At 46.6% G+C, this 13,337-nt stretch overlaps 2 protein-coding genes across 5 annotated transcripts; one reads left to right on the forward strand and one right to left on the reverse strand.

Moving 5' to 3' along the window:
* Positions 1 to 99: 99 nt before the first annotated feature.
* On the reverse strand, positions 100 to 4,432 carry LOC103473542 (glycerol-3-phosphate dehydrogenase 1-like protein). The gene is made up of 7 exons (XM_008423859.2): positions 3,963 to 4,432; positions 3,503 to 3,680; positions 1,095 to 1,235; positions 891 to 1,029; positions 674 to 786; positions 355 to 588; positions 100 to 249 (listed from the first exon to the last, which is right to left on the reverse strand). Exons 1-7 carry the CDS (start codon positions 4,001 to 4,003, stop codon positions 139 to 141), a joined length of 957 nt encoding a protein of 318 aa, XP_008422081.1. The 5' UTR covers positions 4,004 to 4,432; the 3' UTR covers positions 100 to 138.
* A 455-nt stretch (positions 4,433 to 4,887) lies between these two features.
* Positions 4,888 to 12,798, forward strand: LOC103473521 (oxysterol-binding protein-related protein 11). Of its 4 annotated transcripts, none has more exons than XM_017303682.1 (14): positions 4,889 to 5,330; positions 5,465 to 5,533; positions 5,606 to 5,781; positions 5,970 to 6,049; positions 6,120 to 6,302; positions 7,033 to 7,237; positions 7,679 to 7,767; positions 8,179 to 8,226; positions 9,614 to 9,754; positions 10,435 to 10,885; positions 11,163 to 11,349; positions 11,902 to 12,084; positions 12,158 to 12,311; positions 12,387 to 12,798. In XM_017303682.1, exons 1-14 carry the CDS (start codon positions 5,215 to 5,217, stop codon positions 12,450 to 12,452), a joined length of 2,148 nt encoding a protein of 715 aa, XP_017159171.1. In that variant the 5' UTR covers positions 4,889 to 5,214; the 3' UTR covers positions 12,453 to 12,798. The 4 variants fall into 4 exon arrangements, 3 of the variants coding, with proteins under 3 accessions (XP_008422070.1, XP_017159171.1, XP_008422063.1); XR_535035.2 differs by lacking the exon at positions 8,179 to 8,226 and having other exon boundaries at positions 5,215 to 5,330; positions 7,679 to 7,815; positions 12,387 to 12,537; positions 12,613 to 12,798; XM_008423841.2 differs by lacking the exon at positions 8,179 to 8,226 and having other exon boundaries at positions 5,215 to 5,330; positions 7,679 to 7,815; positions 12,387 to 12,474; positions 12,613 to 12,798.
* The last annotated feature ends 539 nt before the right edge of the window (positions 12,799 to 13,337 follow it).

Genomic DNA, 13,337 nt, shown 5'->3' on the forward strand with positions numbered 1-13,337 from the left:
AGGTTTAGAAGAGTCTTTCTGGAAATTTTGAACCATTTTTACAGAAATCCATTTGTGAGGTCAGACAGTGGACATGTAATTTTAATACTACGTACATATAAAAATGGTACTAGAGCTGCTGTATATGTGGTGGGGAACTTACTTCTTCACTATGCCTTGCTTTTGGAGGATCTTGTAGACCTCGGCTGAGGTCTGTGGACCTTGCAGCTTCTGGCCGTTCAGCATCTCGGCCTCCAGCTCAGCAATGGACTGCACAGGGAAACAACGCTCCATGATGCCTGGCAGCTAGCTCATTTCAATTACATTAAGTGAGGAAGGGAAAACGTTGCAATGCACTTCCTGTGTCTGACTCACTTTGGAGGTTTTGACGAAGGCCTCGGCAACACGGCGGTTCCGCCCGCCGTAGCAGGTGGTGATGAGGTCAGCCACGCCGCAGCTCTCCAGGAAAGTGCCAGAGCTCACGYTGCCCTTGCAGAACATCTTGGCRAACGCCACCATCTCCATCAGGCCCAGCCGGATCACCGCCGCCTTGGTGTTGTCACCGAACCCGAGGCCGTCGCAGAAGCCAGCACCCACCGCCACGATGTTCTGGGATGAGGATAGAGAGGGTCAGAGAACAGTTGGTCAAGCAGAAACGGGTGGAGGTCAGCTATGCGCTGACGCGTGTGTGTACCTTTAAGGCGCCGCACAGCTCCACCGTGTCGCTCTCAGGAACCACGGTGATGCGGAAGTTGGGCGTTTGCAGCAGCTCCTTGAGCAGCTGGCCCTGCGCCTCGTTCTTCGCCCCTTCATGGAAGCGGAAACATTGAGTCAGACTCTGAAACTGGAAGTCACGGTGTGGGCCGCCAACATCAGCACTTTTCCCATTTTGAACCAGAACGATAGCAGACCAATGGTGGTTTCGCAGAACTTTTCGTCGGCCACCTCGTTGGCGATATTGGCCCCCATCAGCACGCTGACATCAATCTGCAGCTTCTCCCTGATGATGTCGGAGATGAGCTTCAGGCCGTCTGGACCCTCATCGACTCCCTGCAGAGCAGCACAGCATTCAGCAGCAGAACCCTCTTCAGCCAGCTMCTCCAACACAACCCCACCTTGATGAGGGAAATCCCGATGGTTCCCTCCGTCACGTGAGGCTTCATCTCGTTGCAGAGTTTACTGATGAACTGATGGGGGATGACGAAGACCAGGATACTGGCTCCCTTCATGGCTTCGGTGATGTTAGGAACAGCCACCTGGAAACACGGCAACCTCCGTCACTAGAGACCACACACCCCAGACTGACGTCTCAAACATGTTGCCCAGGCTACGGCCATACCCAAAACWCGCGACGAGACAAAATACTGCTTTCACGAGAATGAGACGGATTTTATTATTTTCAAAAAARAACTTTAAAGGTCAAWTGAATGCTTCATTTTGCATTTTTACAGAATGAAGCATTTGTTRCATTTGTTGATTTCGCAACAAATGCAACAAACTGACTTTTCATTTTCATCTCTTCAGAACTTGGGACGATTCTCTCTCTACACATCGTCTGCCCTATGAAGGCTATGGCTGTTGTGTAAATAAACACACACTTACATGTCCACCCAGAAACTATACCAATGCTTTCCTAAATAATTTACAGTTTATAYATAGTTCCAACTGAAAACCCAAAATGGGCTGCACAGTGGCGCAGTTGGTAGAGCTGTTGCCTTGCAGCAAGAAGGTTCTGGGTTCGATTCYCGGCCCSGGTCTTTCTGCATGRAGTTTGCATGTTCTCCCTGTGCATGCGTGGGTTTTCTCCGGGTACTCCGGYTTCCTCCCACGGTCCAAAAACATGACTGTCAGGTTAATTGGCCTCTCCAAATTGCCCCTAGGTGTGAGTGTGTGTGTGCATGGTTGTTTGTCCTGTGTGTCTGTGTTGCCCTGCGACAGACTGGCGACCTGTCCAGGGTGTACCCCGCCTCTCGCCCGGAACGTTAGCTGGAGATRGGCACCAGCAACCCTCCCGACCCCACTAAGGGACAAGGGTGCAAGAAAATGGATGGATGGATAAAAACCCAAAATGCTGCCAAACCCAACTTCTTCAGGTGAAACTGTAGTGACCACAACTGGCAAGCGCTCACGAGTTAACATGTAATGTTRTGATGTTTTCATGTCACGTGATCTTGTTCCACCCCTCGCTTGTACATGCTGCTGTGAAACGCTACTGAAATATATACAACTTCTCCGCAAAATAATTAGTTACACGTGAAACTATCAGGCACAGTGGAGTTCTCATCCTGATTTGGGTTCAAGTTGAGGTCTCTCTTCYAGAAATGATCAAAATTAGACTTACAGGAACCCCCTGGATGTTTTCACACACAAATAGCTATAATCCATTAATAGTTGAGGATCTCTCTAAAAACATCTACTTTAACAGTTCAAATGCCAAATATACCTAAATATGCATAGCTCTACAGCAGAACCTAACATCTACAGTCTYCCTTGTCTCTCCTCTTGGTGGTTGAGCCAATTACAGCTGAAACAATCAATCGTGATAAATCGATTATTGAAATGACCCTCAACTAATGTAGTAGTARATTAATTGTTAACTGGAGCATCCAGGCTCTAAAAAAAGACAATTTGCTTTGATCTGCAGCAATGAAACCATAACTATATCTTTGCTGCAGATCAAGCATTCATTACAGAAATGCTCTTATTGAAATTTAGGCAAAAATATTTTCTCATTTGACAAAGAAACAACTTGTTTATGTACATCTTTCTAYGTATTTCTAATGTTGTATAAAAAAGCTTCAATGAAAAATCTGCACAAATCTGATTATCCAATTAATCATCAAACTAAGCAATTAGTAAAATAATCATTAGCTGCAGCCTTACATCCAATCAGTGCCAAGGAAAATAAATGGCACTCCCAGATTGGCTGCTGTGCAAAATGCCAATGTGTCCAGTAGAATCACTCTTAGATATCTCAGCTTCCCAAGCTGCATTTTGTCTGGAATATTATAGATACTAAAAACAAAATCCACAAATTGTAAAATTTTCTACAAATTATTTAAAGTTACGTTCCCGCAGAAAAATCTGCACAAACTGAGCTTTGACTAGTCGGGGGTCCACTGTACCTGGTTACAAGTACAGTACAAAAGCATACTGATTAATTATTAGCAACTTGCACCTTCACTGAGTTGCAGCCAAGGCAAATGGTGGACCGGAAACATTCAGGTTGGACACCTGTCCTGTTACTAGGCAGATATGGGTTGGAAGTTGAATAATTTGGAGAAATTAATGATTTTTTAAAATAATTCTATCTATGAATGGTGAAACAGTCCCAGAGCATGATGGTGCCACTACCAATAGGCTTGAAGGCCACACTTTGATCTTTCCCAGTCAGTACTGCTCCGCTCCCCAGAACCAAGTCAGGATTAATGACTTGGTTCTGATAAACTCTTTCCAGGGACATTCCTGCTCCTGTAGGGACACGACTGTGGAGGATAAATTCTCGGAAACACCAACACCCTACCACATTCTTGGGCAGCTTGTGTCCCGGCAGGTATTTGACGTTTTCATGCTCGGTGTTGATGATCTCGGTGAGCTTCCTGCCATCGATCATCTCCTCATAGACCCACATGTTCACCATGGGGTTGAAGCGGTTGGACGCCTTCACATTGTGGCCGATGATCTTGGCGATGGAGGATCCCCTGGAGGAAGAGCCACAAGTTCAGGATGGAGGACTCCAGCCAATCACAGGGCATTATTTAACAAAGGGTGACAAGTTTTGGTAAAGCTTTGATGCTAATGGTTTATTTGCACATTTAAAAGAARAGAAGAGRATATTTAAATCCCTGGAGTGACACAGAGTAGAGATAATCAGATTATATTAACCCAGCAGGTTTGAATCTGCCTAATTCAAATTTAGTTAAACGCTGACCACAACAAAGCAGCCATAAAGTAAAAAAAACATGAATATAGAGTAAAGTCACCAGTTTCCAGATCCAACGATGCAGACTTTCTGAGCAGGCATGTTGAAACTGGATAAACGCTTTTCCAGACTGAAGTATGCGTTGTTCTCCACTCGCCAGAAGAACTTCCTTATCCGCCCTGCTGTTGCTAAAAGACACTCGCTCCACCCTGAGCTCGCCACGGTTCCGCCTTCCGATTCCTCCCGTGGAATTTCAGCAACCTGAAGTGTTGAGTGGAGCACAAACCTGCTAATCTCAATGGATTTCCACACACTTCCTCATTTCAGCTCCACATAAAAAGATTAAATGACTCTTAACGACGATAAYAATGCAGCCGAATACGGGGTTGGGGGCGTAAAAATAAAATACACCAGCATGTAAACTGCACTATTGTTTTAGAGGGCGCCGATTGATAAATAACCACTAAATAATTAGGATACCGCTAATCATAACGTCTACTATGGAGCAGAACTCTGAATGGTTAGTCTTCCGGTTTGAGACTTTCAAAATAATGGTGTGAAGGGTTTTAAGATTGCGAGAATCAAATTAAATTTAAAAGTAAAAATTCTAATATTAAGACAAAATAGATATTGCGTTATTTATAGAAAAATATTTAAACTACTTATTCTTAGCAATATACTGTARATATATTTACAATGAAAATAAGTTACATTAATGAGGTGATAAATAAGTTCAGTTAGCAAATTGTGTGACTACAGGGATTTGAAATTTGATCAGCGTTATATCTGTTTTACAAACGAAACGATGGATTTGTAAAAACATGGCGAGTGAGCGTTCTTGGAGGCAAATTGAAGTACTCTGAATGTACTYCATACGATTTGTACATTGGAAAACTTTTGCGTTTTTACAAAAAATTATTTTTATTTTGTATCATTAGCAGCGGGTTTTGGTTTCTCGTTTTTTTAAAAAATGGTTTTATTTCTTTAAATCCAAACCGGAAATGCGCTGCAGTCAAACAGTCACGTGACAATCGCGTTCCTGTTGAGGCAGTAAATAGCATCAGCTAGCAGAGGCTGTTAACCCAGCTACACCGTTTCATGATGTTTCCCCAGCCGTAGTCCGCTCACTGTCTGAAGGAGAGCTCCAAACCGGTTTTCCCAGAGGCGGGTGATGACTTTYCCTGGAGTGGGGCGAAATTAGAACCCAGAAGCTCGAGCTGGGTGATCAAATCTCAGCTTAGCATCAGAAGTTTTAGCCTCCGCCGCCGCAGGAGGAGCAGGGCTGACGGAGGCAAGGGTTCTGCCTTGTGACCATGCAGGGGGAAACTGCGGCGGTTCGGGTCGCGGAGAACGAGGGGAAAGTAGATGTATTTCCCCCGAACAGAACCCCCAGTTCGGGGAGAGCGGGCGGGAAGAGCTGGCAGTACAGGTGGGTGTTTTTGCTCTGTTTACCTGCCAACCTGACTCACCTGAGCTAATTGGCGGACTTTGCCCTGAGCGCTGACTGTCAAGAGCCGTTGATCATCAGTCTGTGTTGACCCAAACATTTCTGTCTGTCCGAAGCGATCACATGGAGAACATTGACGGCTACCTGATGAAGTACACCAACTTGGTGACAGGCTGGCAGTACAGGTGAGTTGTGACCTGGCGCTGGCGCTTCAAGCCAAATGCTCTGGTCACTGACGGGACGGGCTGCTCCTCCAGGTTCTTCGTCCTGAACAACGAGGCGGGTCTGTTGGAGTACTTTGTGAACGAGCAGTCCCGCTCCCAGAAGCCCCGGGGCAGCCTGCCGCTGGCTGGGGCCGTCATCTCCCCCAGCGACGAGGACTCCCACACCTTCACCGTAAACGCCATCAGTGGAGAGCAGTACAAGCTGCGAGGTGAGCCCTCCACCACCACCACCATCATCATCATCATCACCATCATCCAGCTGCTGGTATTGATCTGCAGCAGGTCCATTATGTGCAGCCGGTGAGGCGCAGGATCGATGATTCTCTCTCTTCTGTGTGTGTGTGTGTGTGTGTGTGTGTGTGTGTGTGTGTGTGTGTGTGTGTGTGTGTGTGTGTAGCCAGTGACGCCAAGGAGAGGCAGCACTGGGTGAGCCGGCTGCAGATCTGCACTCAGCACCACACCGAGGCCCTGGGCAAGGTAAGAGAGGTCTGGTTCTGACCCAGACCGGCTCTAGACCGTCTCCTCACGTGTGTGTCTCGTCTCCCAGAGCAACCCCGCCCCCAGCCGCAGGTACTCTGTGGCGTCCCAGAGCAGCGCCAGCTCGCCGTTGTCTCTGCGGCGGCCCAGTCAAAGTACCTCGGCCCTGTTCGGCTGGACGCAAAACCACAAGGGTTCTGTCTACTCCAGCAGGAAGTCCCTGATGCCCGACCACCTGCTGGACGCCAGGGAGGTACGACACACACCCCAACATGGCCGACACCCGTCTGTCTGTAACTGGTTTGGTCTCTGAATCGTGTTGAATCAGCAGACAGACTGGATCAGTCTGCTTTTTGTTTTGTTTTGTTTGTTTGAAGAAATGTGATGTTATTCCCTTTAGATCCAAAACTTAAAAGGATTTTCCACATAAAGGCATCTAGTCTTTAAATCCACTTTGYATATGGCGAGTTTTTAGAATATTAAAACGTATCCTGTTATGAAAACAGGAATCGTGTCGCTTTCTTTCTAAACACTTCCCATATTTACTGAAGTTTAACAAATTAAATCAGTTTATTTAGTTGCTGCAAAGTTGACAATTCTAGATAGACGTCATTCTACTAACAGTTTRGTTGTAAAAACACAAATACTTTATTGTACRTAACATTTTCCATTGTAAGAAATTGTTACTATTCTTGAACTGCAGTTGGGAACCACAAAAAAATCAGTGCAAGGGCCACAAATGGCCCCTGKGCTGCACTCTGGTGCCCCCTGCTGTAGACGGGAGGGCAGAGTGTGATTTCCTGCTGATGTGTAATTAGCTGTATTGYCTTAAATCATGTAATATTCAGCAGTGGGGTGAGGTGAGTGGTGGTGCACTGTGTGTCCAGCAGGGGGAGCTGCTGCACTGCTGGCAGGCTGCAGCAGCAGAATCAGAGCTGATGTTGCCTCATCTCTGACCCAGATGTGGTTCTGTTTGTGTCCAGATGATGAGCCAGGCCCAGGGCCAGCACCGGGACCTGATCCAGAGYATCGAGGGGCTGCCGGYGGCCCCGGGCCCCGGCCTGTCCCCCCTGGACCAGGACCTGCTGATGCTGAAGGCCACCTCCATGGCCACCATGAGCTGCCTGAGCGAGTGCCTGCACATCCTGCAGCTGCAGCAGGTGGCGCGGCAGCGGGCCGCCCTGGGAGGTGAGTGACTGGAATTATGCTGCATTATTGATGGGAACCGGAGCAGCTGGCCGTCTGGACAGGTAATTAGATCTGCACCTGTTAAATATTCACCTGGGCAGGTGGAGCGGGTAGGAGCCTCGTCCTGAGGCRGCAGCGGCCCACTCAGCAGCGCTCTGACCCGCTCACCRCTGCGCTRCCTCGGCTAAATGTGTCCCAGTTTCACAGCAGATCTCCTTACCTGGCCAGCAGCCGTCCAATCAGAGTAGCAGGAGGCTTCCTGTGGGCGGGGCAAGGCTGTGGTGATAGCCGCGGTCTGTGGTGGTGCCAGGTTATTTCCAGTGGGTCAGAGCAGCAGGTGGAGCTGCTGGGGGGGTGCGAGGCGGGGAGGGGGTGCCACCATGAGCTCGGCTGCTGACGCCTGTGCGGGGCCCGCCGCGGGGCCCTCGCCTGCCTCCACAGGGCCCACCATCGAGTGGCTGGAGCGCAAAGGGGCCGACGACGTCCTGAAGAACGGCAGCAGTCCGCTGGACGACCACACCCCACTGGAGGGGGGCTGCCTGCCGCTCAGCGCCCCCGACGCCTCCAGCTGCTCTGGGGTAAGAACGCCATTACCATGGAGACGGGCTTCCTTCACTGTATGTTTAATGTCACTTTATTAACTTTGAACATGATCAGTTTTTAAAATGCTCTTCCAGGGTCGTAACTGTTCTGTTTCTCATAAATGCCATCATTAGTTTCAGTTACATATTTATGAAGTTTAGCCATTAAAATACCTGTAAATAAAACGGGAACATTTCTATGTTTACTGGAAAAAGTCACTAAATTCATAGATTTCAGTTCATAATTCATCTTCAGTGAGGAGACATTAAAACCAGACTCTTTCCAGGGTTTACACACAAAATGATTAAAAAATAAATCAAATTGTAAANAGTCCGCTGGACGACCACACCCCACTGGAGGGGGGCTGCCTGCCGCTCAGCGCCCCCGACGCCTCCAGCTGCTCTGGGGTAAGAACGCCATTACCATGGAGACGGGCTTCCTTCACTGTATGTTTAATGTCACTTTATTAACTTTGAACATGATCAGTTTTTAAAATGCTCTTCCAGGGTCGTAACTGTTCTGTTTCTCATAAATGCCATCATTAGTTTCAGTTACATATTTATGAAGTTTAGCCATTAAAATACCTGTAAATAAAACGGGAACATTTCTATGTTTACTGGAAAAAGTCACTAAATTCATAGATTTCAGTTCATAATTCATCTTCAGTGAGGAGACATTAAAACCAGACTCTTTCCAGGGTTTACACACAAAATGATTAAAAAATAAATCAAWTTGTAAATAGCAATGTTTATGCATTTAAAAGAAAATGAATCMAAARCAAGTGAAAGAGCAAATTAAAAACTGATATTTCTGATTTTTATGTTTCATTTTATTGACTTCTATTTTTTTGTATTGCATATAATTGAAACTAACTTGGTTAAGAACAGGAGGGAGTGTAAAGTTCTAATTCATACAGAAAGTAGTCTTCATATGTTGGAAAATTTTAAAAATGCAATTTGATTTAATTTCAAACAAGAAAAAAGTCATGAATTAAAAATATAAAATGCCAAGGAAGCCAAGAGGTTCCTATGAGACTCGAGTTATTTCCTGCATAGCTTTTGGGTTGAGTTGATGCTAACAGTGTAGCATGCGGCCAACCTGAGTGAACCAATCAGAGTTTAGAAGTTAGATTTAATAAGCTGCCAGGTGATTTCCTTTAAATCCACCAGTTTAAACCCAAACAACGTCTATAACTTTATAAACTTAGTAATAATAATAATAATAATAAGGGTTAAAACTTGTGAGTTTTGTCTACTGTGGGAACAACTTGAAGCTTAATAACATTCATAAATAAAAATACAAATAAGCAATGAATATTTCTAGAATCATTTTCTGTGTGTGCAAGGGTCACAGATGGGGATTCATAGATGTTAATGTTTTTATGACAGATAACTGATATTGGTTATTGGCATCCACATATTGGAGCAATTAAAAACTAACTGAGAGCAGATGGTGCTTTTTATTTAGCAACCTCAGACATGAATAAGAAAAAGGTTGTTAAAAGTAGACAAACTGGTGTTTATGGTGTTAAGTAATGACTAAATATTAACTGCACATTGACTAAAGTTAAGAACGAGCAAGATGAAGAGATTAATTTTATTCTGTGTCAAAATCTCATTAAATTATCTMATTTATTATTTTAAAGAGCAGCTTATTGTATTTTGAGTAMAAAGCAGCCRTTTTTGCTGGTCTGGRTGGAGAACAGACCAGAACCAGCAGAGTGTTACTGTAATATCTACTGTACTAGCTGTGTGACCTGAAGCGCTGGGCTTTGCCCTGGGCTCTGTCTGGCAGGAGCAGGAGGAGGTGGACCCGGAGGACGAGGTGGAGGACTCGTTCATGGACATGGAGGAAGACCTGGGGGCCGTGGAGGAGGAGCGCAGCGTCATCCTGCACCTGCTGTCGCAGCTCAAGCTGGGCATGGACCTGACCCGGGTACGACCCGTCCACCAATCACAGATCAGGATCAGCCTGACATCAGAAGGGGAAGCTGTTGGTTCAAAAAAATGTTTGCTAGTMAAGCATCAATCTTCAAAATGTCCAGGTTTAACGCCTTGATGGCTTCTCTCTACAGTTTCTGGTTAAAACTGAACTGGGTGACCTGCACTGCCCCCTTCAGGAGACCAGGCACACAGCAGTTCTCATGCTCATGTATTATCTGTGGTGTTTAATCAGTTTTACTAAATGATCTAAAATCAGGGTCAGGATTGTCACTCTAGTCACAATCAAATCAAATCCTGTCGCTTCTGTTCCAGATGCTCCAATCAGGATTTTCCTGGTGCATTTTTTTACAATAAAATAGATTTTTATTAGTATAATTAGGATTGATGCGCTTAACTGTCCTATTGGATGAAGCTACTAGCAGCTAGCCGATACATTTACAGACTGAATGTAGTAGATCTTTCTAGAGTTGATTCATTTAATCATTGTCTCCTTAGCTACTCTTAAAGATTGGAAAGATGAGAACTCATATTTAAAGTGATTTAAATGAGTCAAGCACTACTTAGAAGGCAGGTAAACTGTGATCTCCATAGCAACCAGAAGCTGCCAGCTAAGTGTTGTGGTGAGTTGAGGTTTTCGGTTTGGAGGGTGTGACGTGTAAACCCGTCCCTCAGGTGGTCCTGCCCACCTTCATCCTGGAGAAGCGCTCCCTGCTGGAGATGTACGCAGACTTCATGTCGCACCCGGAGCTCTTCGTCACCATCACCGACGGCAACAGCCCCGAGGACCGCATGATCCGCTTTGTGGAGTACTACCTCACGTCATTCCACGAGGGCCGCAARGGCGCCATCGCCAAGAAGCCCTACAACCCCATCATCGGAGAGACCTTCCACTGCTCCTGGAGGGTCCCTCGGGGGCCCGAGGCCCTCCAGGGGGAAGCCGAGTCCCCCGCCGAGGCCCCGGAGCCCTACCAGGTGCGCTTTGTGGCGGAGCAGGTGTCCCATCATCCCCCGGTGTCTGGCTTCTACGCAGAGTGTGCGGAGAGGCAGATGTGTGTGAACACACACGTGTGGACCAAGAGCAAGTTCATGGGGATGTCCATCGGCGTGTCCATGATCGGAGAAGGTCAGTGAACTCACCAGCCGGTGGCGTTGGCTTTAACTTGGCTTCGATCAGCACTGCGCTCTCAGTTCCTGAAGCCATCAGGYTGTAGGATATGCTGCTTCTTCTGTACTTAATGCAGACTGGAAAGTACAGATAGCAGCTGATGTATATTTAACGGTGGCTGTGAGTAATTAATGAGGTTTATCAGAGCCRGTGGGATTGGATGTTCAGCGTCTGGTTTCACGGCCGCCTCTCGAGGATTTACCTGTTCTGATTGATTCACGACGTCTCTGTCCAGGTTGCCTGCATCTGCTGGAGCACGACGAGGAGTACACCTTCACGCTGCCCTGCGCCTACGCCCGCTCCATCCTCACCGTGCCCTGGGTGGAGCTGGGCGGAAAGGTCAACATCKCCTGCAACAAGTCCGGATACTCGGCCATCATCACCTTCCAGACCAAGCCCTTCTACGGCGGAAAGTTACACAAGTACGTACCGTTGGGTGCCATGGAAACCACCAGCTAATCCTGCAGCTGGTGGTTAGGGTAGAGATACTGGYGTCACATAACACCATCCATTGATTGGAGGATAGAAAAACAACTGGTGCTGTTAGCATGACGCAGCACCAGATGTTTGGGTTTAACCTGCCTACCCAGGGAGAATCCACCCTAAGTGTTTAGCCTTTGTAAATGTGTATTATTTACACAATTGCAGTGTTAATAATGGATTTATTATCCGCTAATACACCAATAGCAGGGCTAAGGTTTAATTTRGGGGAAGCCAAGTGTGCTAAACGTTTTCAGATAGATTCTAAAACGCTWCTTTAGTTGGCTGTTTGGTAAGCTGTCRAAGTTTTASTTATCAACTATTAAGAAAATAAAGCATGGACAACAAACACAATATGGACATTATTGAAGTTTGGCTATCAGCTTCCACTAAATACAGTATTGATATAGAGCTTTAGTGTCAGCATAGCTGAATATGGCGTTGGTACAGCACTTTAGCGTTGGCTCCTGATAAACGTTGTTGTTGGTGTTCAGGGTAACGGCAGAGGTGAAGCACAACCCCACCAATGTGGTGGTGTGTCGGGTTCAGGGTGAGTGGAACGGCGTGCTGGAGTTCAGCTACACCAGCGGAGAGACCAAGGTGGTGGACGTCACCAAGCTGCCCGTCACCAGGAAACGGGTCCGGCCCATAGAGAAGCAAGCGCCCACAGAGTCCAGGTGGGCTGGGTTCTGGCGGGAAGCGTCCATGTTGTTGATATCCGTTGTCCAACGTGGTGAACTGGTGTTGCAGGCGGCTGTGGCAGCATGTGACGGAGGCGCTGCGGCAGAAGGACATCGATAAAGCCACCGAACACAAGAGGGTCCTGGAGGAGCGGCAGCGGGCCGAGGAGCGCCAGCGGGCCGAGACCGAGACRCCATGGAGGACCAGATACTTTGACCGGGAGGTGAGCGTCCATCACAGCCGGCCCTTCTTGTCGCCTAGCAGCAGGAACCAAACGACTTCCTGTTTCTCTCTGCAGGGTGAAGGCTGGGCCTACAGCAAGCCTCTCTGGAAGAACTCAAAGTCCTACGTTTCCTGTCTTTAAGTCCAGCTTTAGGTGGCTGAATGTGAGTGAGTTGCACACAGTTGGGATTAAAGGCGGGGCACTCTGGCAGCCGGCGGCCAATCAGGTGACGCTCGGAGCCTCAGAGGACGAGCTGCTGCTCCGCTGCTCGTTTTTTATATCTCGACGTATTCTTGTACAGGTACTAACAGCCTTAAGACGGTTCGGAGGGTTGGGATCTGCTTGGTTTGCTTCTTTTCTCCACCTTCAGCTTCACTTTGGTTAAGAGGAGCGTTTGTTTGAGGAGAGAGAGAGGGGCGAGCGACGTGCTGCGTCTGTTCCAGACTAGCAGCTCAACCAATCAGGACGAACTTCACAGGAAAACCAGGAAAACTGCTCAAAAATCCCACTGCAGAACGGTTCATATATCTAAACTGGTTCAAGAAATCTAAGAAATTTACCCCCAACGTCTTGTTAGCAGATGTTATTCATCTATATGTATATACATATATGCTCATTTGGCCTTCTTCACTCTGTCTCACATATTCATTAGTTTGTTTTTTGTCTAAGTGTCTGGTGTTTTTTCCAAAAAAATGTAGAATTTTGTTTTTCTGTTTAACTACATTTTAATAAATTAATCCAGCATCTTCAGGTTTCATTTAATCCATCTAAACATGTAAAAAGTCACTTTACTAGTTTTAAATCATTTATTACATATTTAGTGCTTATAAACACTTAATGACAGTTTAGCATTATAAACATGTAATAAATGGTTATTAAGGGGTTAACATTGCTTTAAGCATGCTAATTTTTCAATTTTTATGAACCATTCCATGTTTTATTAACAGCTAATAAAAGCTTAACAGTTTATCCTGTAACTGTGGGGCCCCATGTGGTTCCTGTAGCTGCTGGTCTTGCTGGGCCCCC

Source organism: Poecilia reticulata, linkage group LG2 (genome assembly GCF_000633615.1).
Source record: "Poecilia reticulata strain Guanapo linkage group LG2, Guppy_female_1.0+MT, whole genome shotgun sequence".
Lineage (NCBI taxonomy): Eukaryota > Metazoa > Chordata > Actinopteri > Cyprinodontiformes > Poeciliidae > Poecilia > Poecilia reticulata.